At 38.3% G+C, this 22,947-nt stretch overlaps 1 protein-coding gene across 1 annotated transcript in view; it reads right to left on the reverse strand.

Moving 5' to 3' along the window:
• Nucleotides 1-18,158: 18,158 nt before the first annotated feature.
• Nucleotides 18,159-22,947, reverse strand: part of NOX3 (NADPH oxidase 3) — a 28,481-nt gene continuing 23,692 nt past the window's right edge. The window contains exons 9-10 of the mRNA XM_064415777.1: nt 21,214-21,338; nt 18,159-18,987 (exon numbers count right to left, since the gene is read on the reverse strand). Of these exons, the coding sequence (XP_064271847.1) occupies nt 18,861-18,987; nt 21,214-21,338 (252 nt within the window). The 3' untranslated portion in view covers nt 18,159-18,860. The remainder of the gene's footprint in view (nt 18,988-21,213; nt 21,339-22,947) is intronic.

Raw genomic sequence — 22,947 nt, forward strand, 5'->3', positions numbered from 1 at the left:
TACATTAGGCATAGCTTCTGCCACCAAGAGCCTGCTCCAGTTAAATAATAAAAGGAGATGCTGTAATGCATATTACTGCTGTCCTGTGAAGAAGCAAATGGAAGAAGGCTGATACAGAACATTTGCACCAACATCTCTTTACAGTTATGTGTTCAGCCTTGAGATCAATAAACTTTATTACATTTGAAACCTGTGTGTGTGAGATAAACAGTATGTGTATGAAGAACTGGGAAAAGGTGGTGTCAATAGGAGAGAGACTATAATAGAAGGAACCGTGTTTACAGAGAAGTGAAAATGGATCTAATTACTCAGTCATTAAAAATATAGGGAACTTTGCAACTGGCATCAGTAAGAAAAGGACTTGGCCTAGGGTTTACTTACATACAGTGGAATATTGAAATAAACTCATGGTCCTAGTCTTATCTGAAACGCTGAAGTTTTGAGTCTGTGAGGTATAAAGTATCATTTTTAATATATATTATTTGAATTTAAAGTCATTATAAATGAAATATAAAATGTAAGCTCCACCTGTTGGTGAAAATGTGGGATTTCAAATTATACTTGCTACTAGCTCTATGATAGTAGCTCAGTTCCATAAGGGCTTTACAAGAAATTGATATAGTGATGATTTTTCTGCTTAAAATCTGGGGAAATATGAAGGAATATGGGCTGCATCTAAGGAGAAGCAAGTATGAAAATGGCATGGGATCAATCAGCTTTATGACCAGCTGAGGCATCCTGTTTTAGCTCTCAAGCAAAAAAAAGACGCCAATTTAAGTTTCTCTCTATGTAAAAAATGTCACATCAGAACATTGTTTTAATAATGCATTTCGTAATTGATTGTCACCAAGGCTGAACTTTTTCATCTCACAGCCTCAAATCTCCTCAGTCTTTGTATGCAAGTGTTTTTCTCACACAGTTAAAAGTATATGCTTTTTCTTGATTAGATGCACTTGCATTAAAGTTTCTAGGTTATTTCATGTGGTTGTAACTCTTACTGTAATAACAAAGTGTAATAGATGTAGTTGAATTAAATCCAATCGTCTTTGCTAATACTTTCACCTGAACAAACTTTTTGGTAGAAAAATTGTTTGCTAAAATGACAATTGCAGTTTACAGCTGAAATGTTTTCACACCGTGTTGCTGGTCCATCGTAACATTGGATCGGTCAGACTTCTGCAAGGAATTTTTTGTGTGCAATCATCCTATTTTATATGCTGTTGTTATTAGTATTATTGCTGTTATGGTTTGTTTTCCATATTTAATTGCTGGTTTTCCAGTAAATTATTATCTCAAAACATAATCTCTGGCCTTTGTCCCTTTCTTATTTGAGGAGGGCGGGGGCAATGGAAATGGCTGATTGGAACTTAATTTTTTGGCTGGTTTTAAACCACAACAACTGGTCATTTCTAGAAGGCGTCTCCAACTACGTCTTGCATATCATGCAAGAGGAAAAGTGAGCCTTCCAAGCTTTCATCTCGTTATTCTCCTTTTTCCAGCCCTTTCATGCAAGTTGGAAGAGAACTTCCTTCTTATGGTCCTAACAAAGTTCACAAAAGAGATGTGAGAGAAAGAAGCTGGAAGGAATTTGTCCATTCCTGTGAATGCCTGCTATCCACCCTGGGACTCTCCAGTCTCTTTGTCCTTTCATGTGCTGGAGTTGTCCCCCGAAAATATTTCTGATTACTTACCACAAAGGTGCTAATGTAACAACAAGGGATTATGAGCACCACAATCAAGGCAGTCCTTAAATATGCAGAGGATGGAATACGGAGAGCACTTGTATAAATAGCAATAATAAAACATTAATGACCTCCCAGACTTTGGACAACTCCATTTTTATACTGGAACCTGGCCCAACAATCTACTAGAGAAGTTCTTAATCTATTTTCTTTCATTCCTCCAGGGGTATAACAGTTGGAAAAAAAATCATAAACAAAATAATGCAGAATTTTGGAGTGCTGGAAAAATGTTTTATTTTGGGAATGGCAGTGATCCACCATCTGCTTATTTCATCATTTGATTGTGTCTTAACCTTACATGCAGAGCCTGTAATTTTGAAGCCAATGAAACATTCAGCACATATTCCACGGATCAGGTGGATGCCAGAGAAAGCTAAACTGAGCATCTGAGGAAGCTCAGGGTTGGGTTCTGAGATCAGTTTTGCAGAGACATCATCATGGGATCAATTGGAGTTCTTCTCTTGGCTACAGCTTCAGTTCAGGTTCACCTGCCAGCATTGCAAGGGTTGAAACCAATGTTGTGTCTATAATGATGAAAAAGCATGTTCACCAGTGGGAAGTTAATTTTACAGACTTGCTGAGCTCATTCATAGATGCTAATTATTTACTGGTCCTATGTTCAAGTTTTTAAAATAACTCCAATTGAAAGGAAGTGCAGTCTTACTGAGCTAAATGTTTTGTTGCTTGGGAATATGGTTAGTAGTTTTACATTATGGCACCTTGTTGTGAAAATCAGGATCCACACCACGCTCTTGAAATGCTACACTCCACTCAATTCTGAGACAGAAAAATCTATTTGACAATTATTTCACATCAAGTTAAGGTAAATAAGATAACAAGATGTAAATGCCCAGATTATATTGTAAAATGATAAGGAAATGTAGCACCCAAAAGGGGTTAGAGGCACAAAATCTTGTCTTTTTCAGTCTGGTGGAAGTATTTTCATACCACAAGGCCTCTATTCTTCAGCTGGCTCTCAAAGACACTGTTTTCTATTGTTTGTTAAAATAAAATGTTTATTTTTTCTGTTGCACTACCTCATAAGGATCCTAAATAGATGATAGGAGCCCATTGCACCAGGCACTGTACAAACAAATACAGTGACTGCACTCTCTCAGCAAGGCTTTTGTGACCAAATAAAATAGTGAAGAAAATAAATTAGCAAATGGGAAGAAGTTTAGGGAATGTAACAGCAGAGAGATGTACGTTTGTGTAATCACAGTAATTTTAGAAGCCATGAGCTGCAAGAAAGTACAAAACTGTTATGAAACCTCTTCAGTAGTAACTCTATACAGGCTCTGTAACATGTTTTCTTGCTCTTTGACAGTGGAGACAATACATTTTAGAGTCCCTGGTTTGAGGTAAATGTTTTGCTCACTTCAATATTTATACTCAGTGTAAAATAAATCTGAATATTACTTCAGCTATTTTTTCTGGTAGAGCCAAGTAATTCAGTTGTAGGGGAAATCTTCCTACGTCCTACTTCAGTTGTAGGGGAAATCTTCCTACTTATGTCAGTCTACCACTGTGGGTTTGTCAGGCCACATTTTGACCAGGAACAGTGGGTTTTTTTGTTACCATTTCAATAATGTTGTGTAGCAAAAGCTAAACACTCAGAATAAAGACTTCCCATTAACAAAAAATCTGGCAGAAATTTCTGTCCAGACTGCTGAGTTCTTTCCCAGCATAACTCAGGAAGTACAAAGATCCACGGCTTTCTGTACTGTGATAGCAGATGGCTAAAAATCATTATATTTATTTAAAAGTATTAGAATTTATTTTACTGCTCAGTTCTTCTGATGTGCCTTTTTATTTTTGAGCCACTTAACTCAGATCACATTGTAAAGCTCTAGCTGTAGCCATCCACACTAGAAAGTTTATTTCTACTTGACAATTTTGACTTTCACTTGATCATGCCCTTTTAGGTGGTAGGGCATTTATAAGAAATACCAGTTAATGCAAATTTTGGGTTAAAATTTGGGGAATGTCAGGAATGATGAGAATCAAGACTGGTCTCATTTACATTATCTGCTGACTTCTGTAGAAATGGGGTTTTTCACCCTTGCAAGTAGGACTTAAAAACAGAACGACAGACAGTACTGCCAGCAGCTGCACTTTTCATCCATTTATCATTGGGAATTTTAAAGCATTGTGAAACATTGGTATTTCAGTGAGCTTGGTCTTGTTCACCCAATATCCAAGTGTCTGTGTTGGAGAATGGTCCGTTGAGGATAATAGTTGTTTGAATCCTAATTAGATGCTCTGAAATTCCAGTTTTAAGCATTAAGTATCCCCAAGTTAAAAATATGGAAAGCATTGTCACTTGCAACAGCTCCCATGAAGATATTCATTAAAATCACAACATACCACTTCAACTGGAACCCAGACTTTTGTACTCTGATCATAGAAAATAAGTACAAAATTACCTAAATCTTTGAGGAGCACACAGGTTACACCCAAAGATCACACCATTTTTTCCAGCTGTGCCTCCTTTGCAATAGTTAATTTATGGTCTTCTTAAACCCACCCATGGACTAGGAGTGGTACAGAGCCTTGTATGTCCCCTACGAGGGGAGATCATAAAACAGACTATGTCCCTGGGTTTGCCTTTCCTGCTGCCACTGGTGTTTTGCAGGACAGTTTAAAAACATATGTTTACCTCACTTGGACCACTGAACAATGTGTTAGAATTAGATGGGGTCCTTGAACTCCTCATCTTCCTTGCATGTGTCAGGCAAGTCATCTGCTGCCTGATTCCTCAGAAATAAGCAATACCCTTTATAAGTGCCTTATAGCTGTGGTGGATTGTTTATGGTCCCAGAAAATATGACATGAAAAAAGATGACAGAGAGGAAACTTTCCTTTTAGCCTCAGTTCTCTAGTTTCTGTCTTTCAAGTCCAGAGGTGGGATTTGGATCTGGGAGCTCGAGCATGAAAGGATTTCTGTCTTCAGTTTGTGGGAAAGGGATTTATAAAATGCAGAAGGCAGAAACTTCGGGACATGAATGTTGGACCATGCTCTGTGACCACTGGGTGCCACTCTTGTTCCATGGCGAGTGAGCTGCTGTGTCTTTAACAAGGACCAAAAAGTTTACTGACTCGGCTGAATGTCCTTATGTCGAGTCAGGCTGCCAGAATACGAATGCCATGTATTCTGCCTAGAAGAAATAAAAAGCAGAAGGTCAATGATAGACGCTTACAGTAAGCAAGAAAGGAAGATTCAGTAAGCAAAATCCAAGCAATAAAACCTGGAAGTTCAGGTCTGCTGAATGTACCACTTGTAAGGGTAGGTTGTTAATCATAGTTGTGAGCTCCTAAGAAGTCAATGTCAGAATTTGTATATTCCTAAGAAAAGGGTGAAGAAACTGATTTTAAAATCTCTTTTCAAAATAAAACAATTAACAGATTTTAAGTCAGCTTTTTGCATCTAACACAGCTGGCAAAATAAAACATAGTACCTCTGTTTGAACCATAACCTATTTCTATCATTAGGGTGCTGTAACAACAGCATTCTGATCATGCTTTTCTACAGGTACAGTCAGCCACCACTGCTGTAGTACTGAGTATGGAAGGGTAAAGCTAACTGCAATGATTTCTCTGTCCAGACTACGAGAAGTGCTAAACAGAAATTAAAAAATCATCCGCAAGACATTGCTCCCCTAATCAACAGTTTGAGGTTTTTAAATAAATATGTTTTTTCTGAGGCTTTACTTGGCATAAATTGCTACAGTTCTCTTAAAGTTGTGGTGACAGCACTGATTCCTAAAAGGTGTGAATACTTTAATTCTTTTATGTCTTGTTAGTTTGATTTGATTTTAAACCAAAAGACTCTAATGTCTTCAAAAATGCAGTGGTGAACTGCTCACTTCCAGATACATCCTGTCATACTGTGATCTGAAAATGGAGGTGGATTGAGATGGATTTCTTTCTGGCTCTTCACTTGTGAAATTCTTGTTTGAAATTTATTTGGAGCCACAGCTCCTCTTGGACTGCTAATGAATGTATATGTTTAGCCCTGTGTATTAAATACAGACTATTCAATGTTGTATGCAAATCTTAGAATGGATTTTTTGTACTGTAGTTACACTCAAAGGCCCCCAGCTGAACTCTAGCACATCAGAAATTGTACTAGCACAGCAGAAGATGTGACCTCTGTTAGGGAGACCTTGCCATGTGAGTCCAAAAGAATAGGTGGGAGTGGATGCTGACAGATTAAGAGAATAATAAGGTATGGAGTTAGCACTGGTCAGCATGACAAGTTGTGGTCTCAGGAAGGCAGCTTTTTTCCTATAGAATCACAAAAGAAGGGTACAGTGACAGAACTCTGATGATGTTTACAGGGAGGGCAGAGGGGAAGAAACATCAAGGTGCTTCTTTGAAACATGGGCTGCTCTCATGAACCATGGCCTCTCATAATAACTAAGTTTACAGGGGGTAGCCTCAGAAATGTTTGTACAGAGGCAAGTGAATGTGAGTTTGTGGCATATGTTGCAATATAAAAGGTGAAGCAGTGGAAGATGTAAAGAGGAGGGATTAGACCAAAGCAAGAGGGAGGGAGGTATGTCTTGAAGGATGGATATGACAAGTGGTGCAAATAGGCATTTATAAAAGCCAAAGGGAAGATTGTTTAATTTCACAAAATATGAAGAGTTGAGAATTGGATTAACTGTATTCGTGAAAAAATAACTTAGAGATTTTGTGGAGACAGATGAGCAAAACAAAGGTTGGAGATGAGGCCCGATAAGATGTCCAAGGTGATAATGATAATCTGATTATATGAGTAGATGGAAGCACAGTGATCAGAAAAAACATATTGCTAAGAGAAAAAAAATTAAGGAGGTTTTTGTCCAGGCCATAGCATTCCAGGCCTAGTTCTGAGCACAGAGGTTCCACACACTGGAAGCTTCAGCTCTTGCTCCCCCATCTGCTAAGAGTAAAGTGAATCGAGATTGGAAAACACTTGCAAAAGACCCCATATATTTGATAGCAGAAAGAATTTGGAAAGTATTTGAAGGAAAAGAGGAGTTTACTAGAACTGAAGCTGTAAAACGAGGAGCATATAAAAGCTTGTATCTGGCTGTGATTTAGAAGGACAGCTGAGTATTGGAGAAGATCCAGCCAAGACTGAAGGTTTATTGCTCTAAGTACCTTGGAAACTTTGGTTTCTGTTGTCAAATAGAAGACCTTAAACAGGAATTAAAATCAGCAGGAGCCCGGGACATGGTTTTACCTGTGTAAGTAGCTCACTGACTTGTAACATCACAGCAGTGAACCAAGACATCATAAGAAGAGTGGAAGTTGGGCATCAGGAGACTTTGGGGTGAAGATAAGTGGCTTATATTTGGTATGAGAGAAATGGAAACTACTTGTGATTAAACCCACAGTAACTAGGCTGCACAGGGTCTAAATACCTTTGTAGATATTACTGAAGCCTGCAGTCAATTAGGTGACAGTGCTGGGAAAGAAGTCCTTAGAGACTTGAGGAGATCTCTGTGCAAGGACTCAGTTTGTGAGGTGGTGTATCAAGATATATGTCTGAATGTCAATAATATCAAAGTACCTCATCTGCAAGTTCCATCTAGTCATAGCAGCAGGATGTGAAACAGATGCAGCTGATATAGGGGCTAGAAAGGCATTTAATGTAACTTTTATTTTTCAGGAATAATAGAGCTTGCCAATATCCATTCATTAACTCCAGGCTGATTTTTTTTAATGACTATTCTCCATGTCTCTTGCATTTTATGAGTCCAAGTATCAGAGTGGGTCAAATTTAGCTACTTCTTTTTTTATTACCCTTTTAATAATCAGTACAAAATGCAGATACTACAAGCTAAAACAATTGGTACTTTTCAAATATCTTGAATAAGCTATATTCTGCAACTGTTTCTTGGTTGTCTTTGATAACTACCTCACAAAGCCTTTTCTTACTCTAAGGCAGTGTGTATATTAATTATTTCATATAGTTAGAAAGGCACTCAGCTGACATGGTTACAAGCACATCTGACAATGTCTTATCCTTAGCCAGTCATTTCCTCTTTGAGAGGAGGTACACAAGCTTCCTCTTTGAGATCTATAATAGGTTTTCTCTGAGGAGTCATGTAGGTCTTCTGCCAAGACCCATATTTGAATGGCTAAAGTTAGTTTGAACAGCACAACCTTGAATTTAACACATCTTCCTTGTTTTCCAAAGTTACTGTAGTTTATCATGGCCCCAGTCCCCCACTAAATAAATGACATTTCCAGCTTATACAGTGACCTTGGTATCTCAAATGAGACATGACAATTACTGACTCTAGAGTGTTGTTTTTCATCAGAGAGCAAAAATCTTATTTTTGGTAAGTAGCTCAACACTGAATTACATCACCATTGAGAATACTGTGTGGGATGGAGGTTATTGGCAAAGGCTCCAGCTCTGTGTAACTTCTCCATCAGACTAAGTATAAATCAGATTACATTTTTACTTTTGGTCCCTGTTTTTTTCTCTGCAGGTACCATATTCCCTAGTGCTACTTCATGTATAATAATGAAAAGGCAGAAACTCACATAAATGTCCCTGAGACTTGTAAAATTGCAAACAGGAAATACGGCAATGTCTTTATAGTATCACAGAATCATTTAGGTTGGAAGGAAGCTGTTGAGATAATCTAGACCTGTGTTTCAGTTTGTGTCCTTTTCCTCTTGCCCTGACACTAGGAACTGCTGAGAAGAGTCTGGATCTCGTTTTCTTCATTTTCTCTCACCAGGTACTAAAGACACTGATAAGATCCCTCTGAGCCTTTTCTTCTCCAGGCTCTTTTGGCCTGTTCTCTCATGCTGCAGATCAATAATTATTTTAGTGGTCCTGTGCTGGATTCAGTGTGGTAAGTCTGTATCTGCCCCATTCTGGGTAGTGCAGCCCTGGACCCACCACTCCAGATGTGTCTCTGCTGGAGTAGAGGGGAAGGATCACCTCCCTCAACCTGCTCTTCTGAATGCTGCCCCAGAGGCTATTGAAATTGAATGGTCATGTTTTAATTGAATCAAGACCTGGTGTTGGGAAGTTCTGATCACTTCATTCTGTGCTATTCTCAGGACTTCTGCCTTTTACTGGGATTCCTATAGGGAATAAACTGGCATCTTCTTTGCGGGTCATCTGTAGAGTGAACTAAGCAATGTGAACTAACCTCTTGGAATTTTGCCTGCCCCAGAAACACAGGTGGTTTCCAAGCCAACCTGAAGAGACTTCCTTCTGGACTTGATTCTCATTGTTTTGAACTGGTAGGAGGAAAGTACATTTTTTTTCTAGGCAGCTGCACAAGTGCACATAACTTGATTATTGATCCATAACACACAGGCTCTAGGTAGATTTTCTCAAGTCTAAGCCTACATGCAGTAGGGTCACAGCTGTTATCACCATCACTTTATCTGGCTTCAGTATCAGTGGCTCTTTGGCCACATGGTGGGATCCACAGCTGCATCCCATAAACCTGCCTTGGATCTGTTGCTCAGCTTTGGGAGTTCTGACTTGTCTGCTACCTGTGTACTTTCACTGTAGTTATAGAAGCTCTCCATCAGCCTTTGAGATACAGTTACTGGTGATCAACATGAGGATCCATAGACATTAGTTTTTGACTGCTCACAGCAAAATCAGTTAAGGACCTCTCCCTTCTGCCAAGGTGGTCACCTCTCCTAAATCACTTCTGTTATCTACCATGATTCCCAGTGTGTACGGACAGAGAAAACTAGATCCAGCTCAGAAGGAGGGGCAGCCTAGAAGTTCAAGAGGAGTTGACAAACTGAAGAGCTCAAGACCTTAGCCTTTTGACTCCTTTGGTTGTTTTGAAGCCCAACTCAAAATTCCTATCAGTTTTCTACATGTTATGCAAATTTTCCAGAACTAAAGACATTGTCAGAAGCAAAACTTTCCTTTGTGTGACGCCAGACAGAAAGCTATTTCAAAATCAAGATTCATCAGGGGAACACATTTCTGAGTGAGCTGTATAAACTCCTGAGCTGCAGTGATGATGTTGTCCTGAGTATGAGTCCAAAAAGAGTGTTCCCTGCTTAAATTACCAGTAGACATCTGCAATCACTTTTCTGCAGCCAGGCATGGCACCTCTATGCCCTGTGCTGTGCAAAAAAACAACTCATTCACATCTGGGACATTTATGAGCCTCAGAGATCACTCTGAAACATCTGTAAAAGAGCTGCTGCCATGTTAATAGTCCCTCTCTTTGTGTGACATAACTGAAAAAGAATTATTGCTAGGGCCTCCACCCACTTTACAGCCTCTTGCAGCTCATGTTGCCCTATCACCCATTCTGCCACTGAGCAAGGCCTTGTTGTCCATGTTTGCTCCACTAAGGGACTGATCTTCATCTCTTCTGATTATGACAGAGGATTGCCAAAGCCATGCTGGTTTGAATCTCTTAAACTGGCTCAGTTTGCATGTCACAACAAATGCAAACACCAGGAAGCAGACAATAATCCCTCAAGGCAGCCTGAGTAAGACTTCCAGCTACTCCTGGTAGAAGGAAGAACTATGCTTCAATGAACATTGGTCTCTAGAAATGCTGTGCCCTCTCTTGCACTTCCTCTGTCTCTCCCTTTCATTTGACATCTTCCCAATTACAGTGTGCTGGTTACCAATGCTGCAAAAGCCATCATGCCTTTGACATGGCTTAGTATTGAAAATACAAATCTATATATGTCACATATTTATGTCACGTGGATGCCTGCATTGTATTGAAAGTCAATGTGATTTAGTCTCTTAACTCAATTCCTTTTGAAATGTTGCCTTTGATGATCCCATGCATTTGATGAAAAATCCAGTTCTAAATATAATTTTGATGTAGTTGATAACCTAGACAACTAAATGTTATGATTTTCAGCAGCTGTAGTATCATTTAGAGACATTAGCAGATGTGGGGTTTACAGCCATATTCATCTGATCATCTTCTCCCAGCCTAAACACACACTGAAATCTTACTCTTGTCTATTTCACAAAGTGAAGTATCCAAACAAGAGCATCGAGGAATGCAAACGAAACATAAAGGCTTGTGAAAGCACTGTCATGGACAATGTACCGAGTTAAAGTCATTTTGCTAAATGTGAAAATATCTTGCAAATACTGTAGATTCATAGTTGTCTTAAGAATGGTCTATGCTTTTTCCTACTCCTGAGGTGAAGGGGTCTGCCTAGTCTAGCCTTGGTTTTTATTTTCATATTTTCATATTTATATTTTTCCAGAAATCTGCACACAAAAATTATTCTGCTTTAAAAAATGGCATAGTTCACACTCTCAGTGCTGTTGTTGGACTTTGATACTTGGATATTCGAGTCCTTTACTGAAGCAGCTACGTAAGACTGAGCTGACAAAAATACCTTTTCTAGATCTTCTAAACAGGGATGTACAAGGAGTAACTCTGTGAAGATAATTAAAGGATGTTTTTTACAGAACGCATTTTTGCAATAAAAAGTCATTCTGTATTTAAATATCTTAGGTAATGCCTGGGTTTAGGGAGATTTTTACTTTAATTGTTCATTTTTTCCCTTCCCATATCACAGTTTAATCATGTGCTCCATCCTTTTAAAGTGACTGGGTGGAATTTTAAGTGGCAGCATACTAAAAAAGTAATTCAGCTGTGGAGCTGCTATAATTCTGATGGTTTGGGTTCAACCCTACATGCAAGCATTAATTAGCTTCAGTTCATGAAGCAGGCTTTCAATGACTGAATTTCTAGATTGATATTGTCTTTTAGAATAGTTTTCATTCCTCATCTTAACAGTATGCTCCAGTGCTTTGTGTTGCTGGCAGCTAGCCGGGTTGAACTTACTATGTAAGGTATGAATGACATTTCCTCCCCTCAAATTTATTTTATTAAAAGCAAATTTTGAAAATGCATAGATCCCTTTCCTCTGATGAGTTTTGGATCTTTGTATGCTAGTTAACACCAATCAAAAGAAATAGGATAAAGTCAGCATAATAAAATGCCTTATGTTCTGTTCTTCCCATCACAACTGCAAACATTGATAAATGTTTTCTGATTACTTCTGCAGAGGGTGAAGTGTTCTAAATCCTTCATTCCCTAGCATTAATATAATAGAAAATACTAGAGAATAGAATAAGAAGGAATTAATTTACACTTGTAAATAGTATTATTGCAGACACAGCTTTAATATACCTTTAAGTTGGGCAATAACCAAATACATTGGTCTGGGTGACTATGGAGCCAATAAGTGAAGTGATAAAGAGTCACGATGAAGACTTCATATCTGCTTATAATTTATTTTAAGCTGTTAATAGAGGATTTCCATAAGAAATAACTAGGTACCCCTTTGCAATCTTAGAAGTACAGGTAAGGTGACAGAAATCAGAAAACAAGCAAATGTGGTGTTGCCTCAAAATGGTCATAAAGACAATGAGTGCATCCCAGGAAGCTGAATCAGAATGTTGCTTATTTACCTAGCTTTATTATTTTTATTGTATACTCTTGACAAGAGTTGTTTAAAGAGGAGGTTTAATAGTTGAAAATTTTCTGATCTGCCCTACCTGAAAATCTTGGCTTTCCTGACAGTACAGTGCTGTGCTGTCTGATATTTAGTTGGATCCTGTTCTGGGAGGCAACAAGAATTTTCCTGTGTTCTTTGCTCAGAAGTAGGATCAGGCTTGAGTCCAGCACCAAAATCTATGTTCAGATATTTAATAATATTTCTTAGTCATAACCCCAGACCTTGTTTCTTTTCTGATAAATATTTTTTTAAATTTGTTTTAGATCTCCTATTTTAACACAGAAATTGTTCATTGTCTGCCAGAGGATCTACTTTTCAAGTGCATGCTTTATATCATAGATGGAATTCTACGAGTAAGCAAGTATGAATCATACTGGTCCTGAGAATCAAAACACTTACCTTTCAAACCATGCTGCTCAAATAACAATAGAACACAAAATCATTCAAATCAGTTTTGTGTTCATTCAGAAAGCTCGCAGATATTTTTAAGGGTCATGTCAAATATATGTAATTCAGTCTATAGGAGAGGGAGATTGCTGTAACAGTTCAAGCTATGGTCTTTGTCCTGAAAGCCTGTTTAATCCTTGTCCTGACATTCTTTTGAGAGCTTGAGGCAAACCACTTAGCATTTCTGTGAGTCAGTTCCTCAGCTAATACTGGAAGTAATACATTTTCCACCTGGCAATGACATTGTGAGAAAACATACATTCAAAGCATTTTGAACTCCACTTAGACTTTATTCATGGCTATCTATATGTATAGCAATACAACAACCAGCATGTAACAAAGCAATGGCTATTTCATTATAAAAAAGTCAGACAGTTTAGAATTAATTTTTTTTTCTTTGAATATTTGCAGTATATCATTCAGCACTGGTATTGACTAACATCCAAATTCTACTGTCCTCATTTTGGCAAAAACTATGGTTAATTTTGTTGTCTGGACTCCAAAGTTTTGATTCTGCATAATGCTGAGCAGATACAGTTTGTTTTAGTTTTGGTAAAAGCTCTTTCAGTTCAGCACCTCCCAGCAGCAGACATTTTTAAAGCGTTTTCAGGCTCCTTTATGAAAGCACAATGTTGTAGAAAGATGATGGACTTGCTTAGATAGATGTTGGGTGGCCAGCATTTGTTATTATGCTTGATATTTCTTACTATAGATACATCTTTGTAATGCCAAACACATAATAAAATGGTTGATGTACATGCCTGTCAGAGAAATTGTACTTGGGCGCATGTTTGTATTACACAAAGTCCAGTTCAGTCAAATCTATCTGTTCTCCCCATGATTCGTATTTGAAGTAACTTCAGTGTTGACCAGTATCACAGCATACATTTGTTTGTTTAGTCCTCAAACCTTTGATATTAAATTCAAAGTTGTCCAACTGTGCCTCTTAACTGTCTTCCTCTTGCCAGTGTGGTAAGGAATCTAAAAAAGTGATCTTTAATGGCTAACTCTGCATTGGTATGCATTCTGCATAGCCCTCTGAATTTTCTTAGCAGCACAAAACCTCAGAAAATTATATGGATATTTTACTAATATTAATGAGAAAATAGTGGGCATTCTTCAATCTAAACATTTTTATCTAAATGTAATGTAATTGTATGGTAATGTATAATTAATGAGTGTGATATGTGCCTGAGACCTTTTGAATTTGTCTTTCATTTTTTTAACCTTGATGAATTCCTAGAAACATGAGAACAAATACATTGTGCTTGTTACAGTAAGAGGGAATTGTGTGTGTGATATCTAAAGCAGATAGGTATCTGCAAATTTCCTGTGTGCATCCACGCTGCAACTACTGTGTGTTAGCTCAGGCTTGTGCACACATCCTTATCTTTGCCCACAAAGTCCCATTTAGTTCAGTTTTTTGACAGTAATGATTTCTGTGAAGGATTTTGCAGCCTTAGACAGGAGCAAGAGGAAAAATGTTGCTTTTGTTCAAAGAGCCTGTCTCAAGCAAGGGTACAGGAGGTTCAGCGTTTGAGGGGAATGGTCAGCAGTACGCTGAAGACCAGGACTTTTGTCTCAGAGGACAGGCTCTTATTTGCCCTCTCTCCTCCTTATTTGCATATATCCACAGAATAAAATGTTCAGATGTGCATATTCATCGTTTGGCCAAAATAAAGGAAGATAAAAAGCTCTCTCCCCAAGCCCACTTTTTTATTTTTTTTTTCTCAGTAAAAGCTGCAAGACCATTAAAAACTAGGTCTTTTATTAGAGTGTGTAAGTGCAATCTTATCTGTGTACCTTAAGGCGAGCGTGATTGTAAGTTATCTTTCATATTCAGAATTACTGTACCAGAGAATTGGTCTCTAGACAAGTATCAAGACAGTCTGGTAGTGCAATAGCTGAATAATGGAGATCAACCTTCAGGACCCAGCCTTGAGCCTGACATCAGTCCTCTGTGCATGAGCTTCAAAGAAAACCATATTTAGTCCTCTAGGATAGTAAAAAGATTGTTTGAAGTTAGTAAAGCACATGTGTAAGTATTGGCAGGCTCAGGGCTTTTATCCTCAATGAATACAAATGTCTTACCATGTTAGAAGTCATTATTGTTTAGAGATAATAGATGCAAATATTTGAAGCAGATAGCCTTTGAAAAAATATGCTGGTTTGAGTGGTTCGTTATACTATACAACTTTTGTTTCCTTCTGTGTATTCTGAAAGGATGCTAATATATCTTTTAAAGAGTTTAAGCTTTTTTTGTCCTTTCTTGCTTTTGAGAAAAAGTGTGTTTCCATGTCAACTAACACATTTGTTCCCATATATTAAGACCCATTGTGTTATTGAGATTTTTTTTCACTGCATGATATGACTTGTTGAAGGACAAGTAGACTCCTATTAAATAGACCTAACTGGTTAGATTTTTAAATTAGATTTGCAAATCATCAGCCCACTCTCATTTGAACATATTCAGTAACATGTAAGTAGACATTCTTGAAAAATATGGCTGCAGCTTTAATGAAATGAACACCCAGTTTTAGTCTGCAGAAATGCAGAATTTCTCACACAATTAAGTGATCACAGAGGAGGAATCAGAGTTGCTGCTGCAGAATAGAGGATCTGACTGAGGTGGGAAAGCCTCAAATCAGCCAGGTTACAGCACTAGGAAGGGTTAGGAGAGCCAGTCCTTGATAAGGTGTCCTGCACCTTGTTTGTGGTCACCAATGTGACTTCATGCGTGGTATGCAATTGCCTGAGAAGTGTCAGGAGACACAATGAAGTATTGCACCTTCCAGCCCATCCATCACCTCTATGCTGCTTTGGCCCTCAAAGGTTTGCATTCCTCATTACTTGGTTGACTATGCATGTTTCATTTAAGCTTTTTGTGTTTATAGAGCGAGCTGGGTGGAAGCATTGTCACTTTTTTCTTTTTCTTTTCTCTGTTGCTGAAGAAATTCAGGTAATTTTCCATCAAGAAAAGAAAAATCACTGAAATTGTTAACCAGTTGAGATTATAAATCTACCATATAATTTAGTTTATTACTTTTCTGAAGGCAACTAAGCTGCCTTTAAGGCAGTTCTTATAAAATCTCCTGCTAATCAGAAGCACTCAAACCTTTGAAAAGTTTGTCACTTTTTTGCAGTTAACAGTATTTCCACTAAGCCATTTGATTATACCTAAAAGCAGGAAAGAAGCAGGAGAGTCCTTGTAATAGTGTTGATATGGCACAGACATCCTATGATGGATTTTCTGTTAAGAGTGGCAGTTTCTCTTCAATATTTTAGTGTAAACTATGGAACAAATTGACTAAAATAGTTTCTACTGCATACAACTTAGGAGAAGGGGGAGAGGGGGGAAAACCAGAACATATAAGCCCATGGATTTCAATTTACGATTCCTAGTGAATAAACTTAAATTACCATAACAAAACTTCAATCATTATAATAGCACTCTTTTTATTGTAAGAGCCAAAGTAATTAATCTGTATATTTATGATCCTTGTCTATGATTAGTTTTCTGTCACAGGATGTGGTGAGTCTGTGCTGTTATGACTATATTTTATTTAATAATATTTTCCTACACAGTGCTGAACACTTCCTGCTGAAGCAGTTGAATGGACAAATCCATGAAGATATCTTTCATTTTCCCTGACAGTGAATGATGTTTCCATATATAAACATAATAATAGAGTCGTTACATATGCACTCACATTATCATAGCTGCTGTGTGCTCAGTGTTATTCAAAACAAGGCAGGAAGCCAAATTTTCCTAGTTCCCATTTTGATTCAAATTGTATTTGTAATAAAGGGATTTTCATTCAACCTAAATGCAGTTTCATCCTCGTCCAACAAACCTCCCCACTTTTTTTTTAAAATTATTATTATTTTTCCTTTATTCTAGGTCACTCAGTCTTGATGCAAGAGAAATTCTCCTCTGGTGGTGATAACAGCAGTGCTACTCAATGAACTATAACAAGGGCTCTAAATGCATCTCCTGTAGCATACCACAGTGATTTGCAAAAGTGGGAATAAATCAAAGCAGTGAAGAGATGCCATGTTGAGCCAGAAGCTAAATGTTACATCTTGTTGCATGAGGCTGGGGGGAGAACAGATCCTGTTTTTCTGGCAGCACAATATCTTTGTGCTTGTTACCTCCGATCCAACCCCATTAAGACAATCATTCAGAATCTGCAGGAAATTGTCACCTCTTTCTTTCATGCAATGGCAGCTGGTATTGGTGCCTACACACATTTCTCATTTCCTTCAAGATTTTCAACACACATAAAAAAAAAAGCTTAATTTATATTAGAAAATGTGTCAGCTTACCCTGAGGCTCAGCATGGGCACCAGGGGAAAAAATAAAAGATAAATGCCTCTAGGTGAACTGGCAGAGGCTCTAATTCTCTCCTCACTCTACTGCTAACACAGTATGCTCTGCATTAATCATTTCACATAGGCAGGCATTTAAAAAAACTTCAACTATTTTAAAACAAAGATGCGTTGCCCTAAACTTAACAGTAATAGAGCTGTATATTGAGGAACAATTCCAGTTCACACATACCATATCCCCTAGTAGAAGACGTATAAAACAATATTGGAGTCTCCTCTGTCATAATTTTTATTGTTCTGGTTTTTTGTTCATACATTTACGTCCCCTCGAGTGGGCATTTTTTTGTCTGTGGGTAAGGATACATATATCATTTTGTCATCTGTTTGTCATTCAAATGCTGACATACACAGGATGTTTCCTATCTCCCATTTTTATCATGTGGCTGGATAAATGCATTATGTGATCCTAATGAAATGTTACACCTCAGTCCAACTCAAATATGGAGTGTTTTTACTCTCTGTGTTGGGATAGAGGGAAATATTTTTCTCCATTTTGTAGCTTATGGGAATGTTGTGTGATGGCAAGGGAGTGGATGACCAACAATCAAATGAGGAGGTGGTGGACTGGAGCAAAAAATAAAGTGTACAGGATGATGTGAACAGGAGAGATGTCACAACCAGGAAAGCCAAAGCCCATTGGGAGTTAAATCTGGTGAGGGAAGTGAAGGGCAAGAAGAAGAGCTGCTGTGCATTTATCAGTAGCAAAATGAAGGCCAGGAAAATGTTGCTTTGCTGCTGAACGGGGTGGGGAACTTGACTCCCAAGGCCATGGAGAAATGTAGAGGTACTCAATTCATGTTTTGCTTCAGTCTTTACAGATAAGGCTGACATTCAGAGAGATCCCTGTCTTCTCAGGCAAACGGGAAGATCTGAAAAAAATTCATTCTTACCCTCAGTGAAGGAAAATCAGGTTAGGAATATTTTAAGCTAGTCTATGGAAACTGATGGGATGCATCCACAAGTGCTGAGGGAACTTGCCATTCTTTATTTTTGAATAGTCATGGTGATGGGAGAAGGTTCCTGAGGAATGGAAGAATGCTGATGTCTCTCCTCTCTTCACAGAACCAGCTCTGAGCAAGAGGTTTGGAGCAGAAGCAAGGGGTGCCTTCCTACCTCATTCATTCTGTCATGAAACATTTTTTCCACAGTTTCAGTTGCATGTCTCACGAGATCCATTTGCTGAGTGCAAAAAATTTCTGGAGTTTCCTTAGCCTATTAAACCTAAGTACCTATTAGTCCATGGGATACACAGACACCATTCCCATGGAAATGTAAGGTCTAAATGGCATGCAGCTTGGTGGGGCAAAACAAATTTACTCCTTTGGAATTTGACAGGGTGTATAGAAATGATGTTGCTGTGGTAAAAATGTAATGTGGATATGGATGTGTGTGCAGTGGGAGTGTAAAATCAGAAAACCAGGAAGGAAATGCTTTCAATGGGCATGACTTAAACAGCAGGAATGTATTGTCTGCAATCATACACAACAGCAAAGTACATCTCTGAATATCCATTTTACTCATGCCTTTTTCTTCAAAGGTTAGGGTTTGTGTGTGTTTTCACACAGGTAGAGGGATTCACAGCATTATTCAGTAAGCAAAGAAAAGGCTAAGGAGGGGGTGCAAATCTTTAGCTGCCATAGGATGGCATTTTCTACTGAAGTCAGTACATCTATTTCAATTTGCAACTCTTAGTATTCGACCTGAATGCTGCAGAATGAGTAGAGGATGGGAAAAGATGGGAAAAAAAATACACAGTCTGGTAATATTTATTGTACAGTTAAGAAGTACAGCCTAGAAACTTTCTTTGTTATAGTGAAACTGAACTCCTCTTGGATCAACAGACGAGTATGAGTTGCATGTCTTCTGCAGGATCTTAGAGAGAGCCTTGGGTCCACAGAAGAATACACCAATGCTGTTGCTGGAATCACAATAACAACGACAAACATGAGAGTAGCAGGGGAAATGGATACACTTTACTTTTTGGCTGCCTTCAGCTTTGCTTCTTTTCAAATGGCTTTTTGAGAAATACATTTGAAAAATTTTGTGCCACTGTACACTTTGTGTTATGTACTGTATAATTAGTGTTGCTGTGTTAGAGTATAATAATTTTAATACTTTCATGTTTATTATGTCTCATTACATTATTTATTAGATTGCTATATTAGAGGTCACAAAATGTTTTGAATGGTAACTCTTTGGTTTTGGTCTTCATAGTTTTTTCAATCAGAGAGACAAACTGCTTGCACTGAAAATTTTAAGTGCTTTCTCCAGCTGAGTTAATTTTTTCATAAAATATATGCAAAATGCTCATTTACTTCTGAGTTTTCTTATCCTGTCCTCCCAACCTCCCCCACCCCCCTGCCACCTAGTCTAACACTTTTCTGCCCACAGACAATTTAAAAATGGATGATTTAATAACAACATTTGTAAATAGGTACTTCTTATAAAATAAAAACATGACAAATGTAACAAAAAATTGTGTTCATATGTGCACGAGCACATAGGGAGCTGGTAACCTGGCTGCCTGCTAGAAACTGCCTAAAGTGTTTGCCTCCAGGTACACTACACATATTGCTTTAAAACATGTATGCAGACACAGATTCACACATGTGCTGTGCTGCTGGGGAAAGCTCAATGTGCAGAAATGCAGAGGAAGTGACAAGTGATGGAATGAGCTTAAAAAGATTTGCTCTTGTAAAGGAGGGGCTGTGGATATGATTGGTGCCCAAGCCATAGGCCCCAGAAGTCGTGCCCAAATTGCTCTGGTGTTCAATTGCACCAGGTTTGACCTGAAGTGATGAATTCCTGCTAATCTGCTCAAAGACACTGTTGCAGCCAGGGGGAACTCTGTCAAACTAGGCATAGGGACGCAAAATTTAGTCAGATCCTAAAAGCTGATTGTTTCATCACACAGTTTGACTATTGCATCTTCTCTAACTAAGAGCAAAAAAACCCAGGGTATTCTTTTCTCATAAGGAATCCTTATTTCAGGCAAGGTTTTCTTTAAAAGGTCCAACATTGACCATAAACATGGGTATCTAGGCTCACAAAAAAAAAAAAAAAAAATTGAGATTTTTCTCTCAGTTTAGGACTGGCTTTCTATGGAACTTTCTCAAGATCCAGTAGAGAAAGCTAATGCCCATATCGCCCTTGAGCAGCAGAAAAACATTTTTATCTAATCTGTACTTGCAGTTGCAGAAGTAACTAATGTTAAAAAGTAATGTTTCAACTATAACTTTAAAAGCTCTGTTTATATAGTAGAATCCCTATGAATGGTCTTTCAAAAGTCATATTTCCTATTCTTGGCCTTTTTATGCTTTTAATCTTTCATATTTCCTGATTGTATTTATTTTGACCTCCATCAAGTGAATTCTCTATTACTGTTATTTTTGCAATTTTATGGTATTCTTGTAGCTTACTGTATTTTCTTTGATCTCCTCCCTTTCAGCTTTTTCTTGGGTCTTTTTCATCTTTTAAAAGAAGTTTTCTCCTTTTTCTTTTTGTATCTCTGTCTTCCAAGTGCAAGCCTTTATTTTGCATTAGCAGGTAAATGTTTGGAAATCAGAAAGTCACAAAGATTCTGGAATTTGCTACTGCTGAACACAAAATATTTCAAATTCTTGCTTCAAAGGCTTTCAGGAACAAAGAAGCTTTTCTCAGACCACTAGCAAATCCACCAAGTTCAAATGAACTGTCTTTGCCAGCAGAGATGAACTAATAACAGAACAGCATAGTCTTGCAAGAGTGGCCAAATATGTTAGGGGAACAAACATATCCTTGACATCATAAGAAAAAAATCACAGTTTATCTCTTTAATAACCATCTTCAAGGGAAATTAATGCTACTTTGTCCTTTGTGCAGAACAGTAATTGGATTGTGTGTTTCAATTATATCTGGACAAAGGCCAGGATATTGAAATACTTCTAAATATTAGATTTTCTTGTCCAAAAATTAGATTTTATTGGCATTCTCTTTCCGAGATTTCTTCATTAAAATCTTCATTAAGCATAAATCTTCTTTCCACACAGCAAAAAAGAAGAAATTGTTTTAAAAGGGTCATTTGGAAAGGTTTGCTCTCCCCTCCCCCCACTGTTTATGCTGAGAGAAGGGTTACCTAACAAGGTTAGAAACCAGCCTGCCTTACCTAGGATGGTTTTCAGCTAGTTTCTTGAACTCATTGTCCCAGTTTGGCCTTCCATAACAGGTTTTCTGTCTCAAACCAGTAATTACATCCATCTTGTCATCACAATGTAGGGCTATGTGAGTAGCCTAAAGGCAAATTTACAAGATAATAATTTTAGAGTTAAAAACATATATTCCAAGTAAGAGTCAAAAGCAATAATTCTTCTTTGCTGGGAAAGATGGAATGAGGGAAAAGAAACTGGGCAATTATCAAATGGGAGTAGAGGAGGGGAGAGGGAGAGGGAGAAGGAGAGGGAGAGGGAGAGGGAGAGGGAGAGGGAGAGGGAGAGGGAGAGGGAGAGGGAGAGGGAGAGGGAGAGGAGAGGGAAAGGGAGAGAGAAGGAGATGGGAGAGTTCACTATTATTCACTAGTATTTGAGAGTTCACAATATTACTAGAATTGTAAAAAACATTTCCAAAAGTACCTAAGAGCCAAGTCCAGAGCATTCTGGTGCTGAGGGAAAACACAGTGGATATACCAGGTCAGAAGGGGTAAAAACAGGGGTCCAGTGGAGGACCACAAAGATGATGAGGGGTCTGGAACACCTCTTGTATGAGAAGAGACTGTGGGAGCTGGGCCTGTTTAGCCAGGAGAAGACTGAGAGGGGATCTCATTAATGCATGTAAATATCTCAAAGGCAGCTGTCAGGAGGATGGTGCCAGACTATTTTTGGTGGTGTCCAGTGGCAGGATGAGGAGCAATGACCATAAACTAAAACCCATGAAGTTTCACCTCAACATGAGGAAGAACTTATTTACACTGAGGGCAGCAGAGCACTGGAAAAGTCTGCCCAGAGAAGGTGTGGAGTCTCTTTCTGGAGGCATTCAAAACCCACCTGGGCAAGTCCCTGTGTAACCTGCTCTAGGTGACCCTGCCTTGGCAGGGGAGGTTGGACTGGAGGATCTCCAGAGGTCTCTTCCATCCCTGACTATTCTGTGACTCTGTGTAAAACCCTCACTATTTTGAATTTTCTCCTCAGGTAGAGGCAGGTGCAGAAAGTGGATCACCTCAGGTGAAGCACTGAACCAAGTGAGCTTCTCAGCTCCCAAGTGCCAGGAAAAAAATCTTTATTTTCGTGGGCATTCACTGTCCTTCAGCTCCTGTACTGCACCCATTACTGTGCTATCTGGGTACTTCCCAGGTGCATTTAAAAACAAAACCCACCGTCACTCCTAACTGTACTGCTCTTGTGTAGGAGTAATATGCTTGTTTCCCCTATGGACTGTCATCACTGCTGTCACTATCAAGAAATTAACAGAGGAAGGTAAGTTTAAAATGGACTTTGCATTTAGTCCAGGGCCTAGCATGAACTAAGCATCATAATCATCTTTTGCAGAAGTGGTTGCTGAAATTTAGATCCATTTCATAGGAATGCTGTATATTTCTTCTAATGAGTCTTCCATGTTCCTTACAGACACAATTATTCTTGTCAAGCAAAGTTGTCACAAGAGATTGTGTTTCTAAAAGCTTCTTCTTGTTAGTTTGAGCCACTGTCATGAAGGATTTGGAATAGTCTAAGAAAGAACTTAAAGTGTTTGGTAAGAGTGGGAGGTAAAAAATTGCGGAATTTTTTAGTTGTTTGCAGCAAAATTGTCCCATTGAGAAGATGAGCTGTTCTCATTAATGTTCTCATTAAATGGAAGTTTTCCAGGAGTTTTGATATTAGCCTTTGCAATAGCTCAGAGTGCTAAGGTT

This window comes from Passer domesticus, chromosome 3 (genome assembly GCF_036417665.1).
Source record: "Passer domesticus isolate bPasDom1 chromosome 3, bPasDom1.hap1, whole genome shotgun sequence".
NCBI classification, from domain to species: domain Eukaryota; kingdom Metazoa; phylum Chordata; class Aves; order Passeriformes; family Passeridae; genus Passer; species Passer domesticus.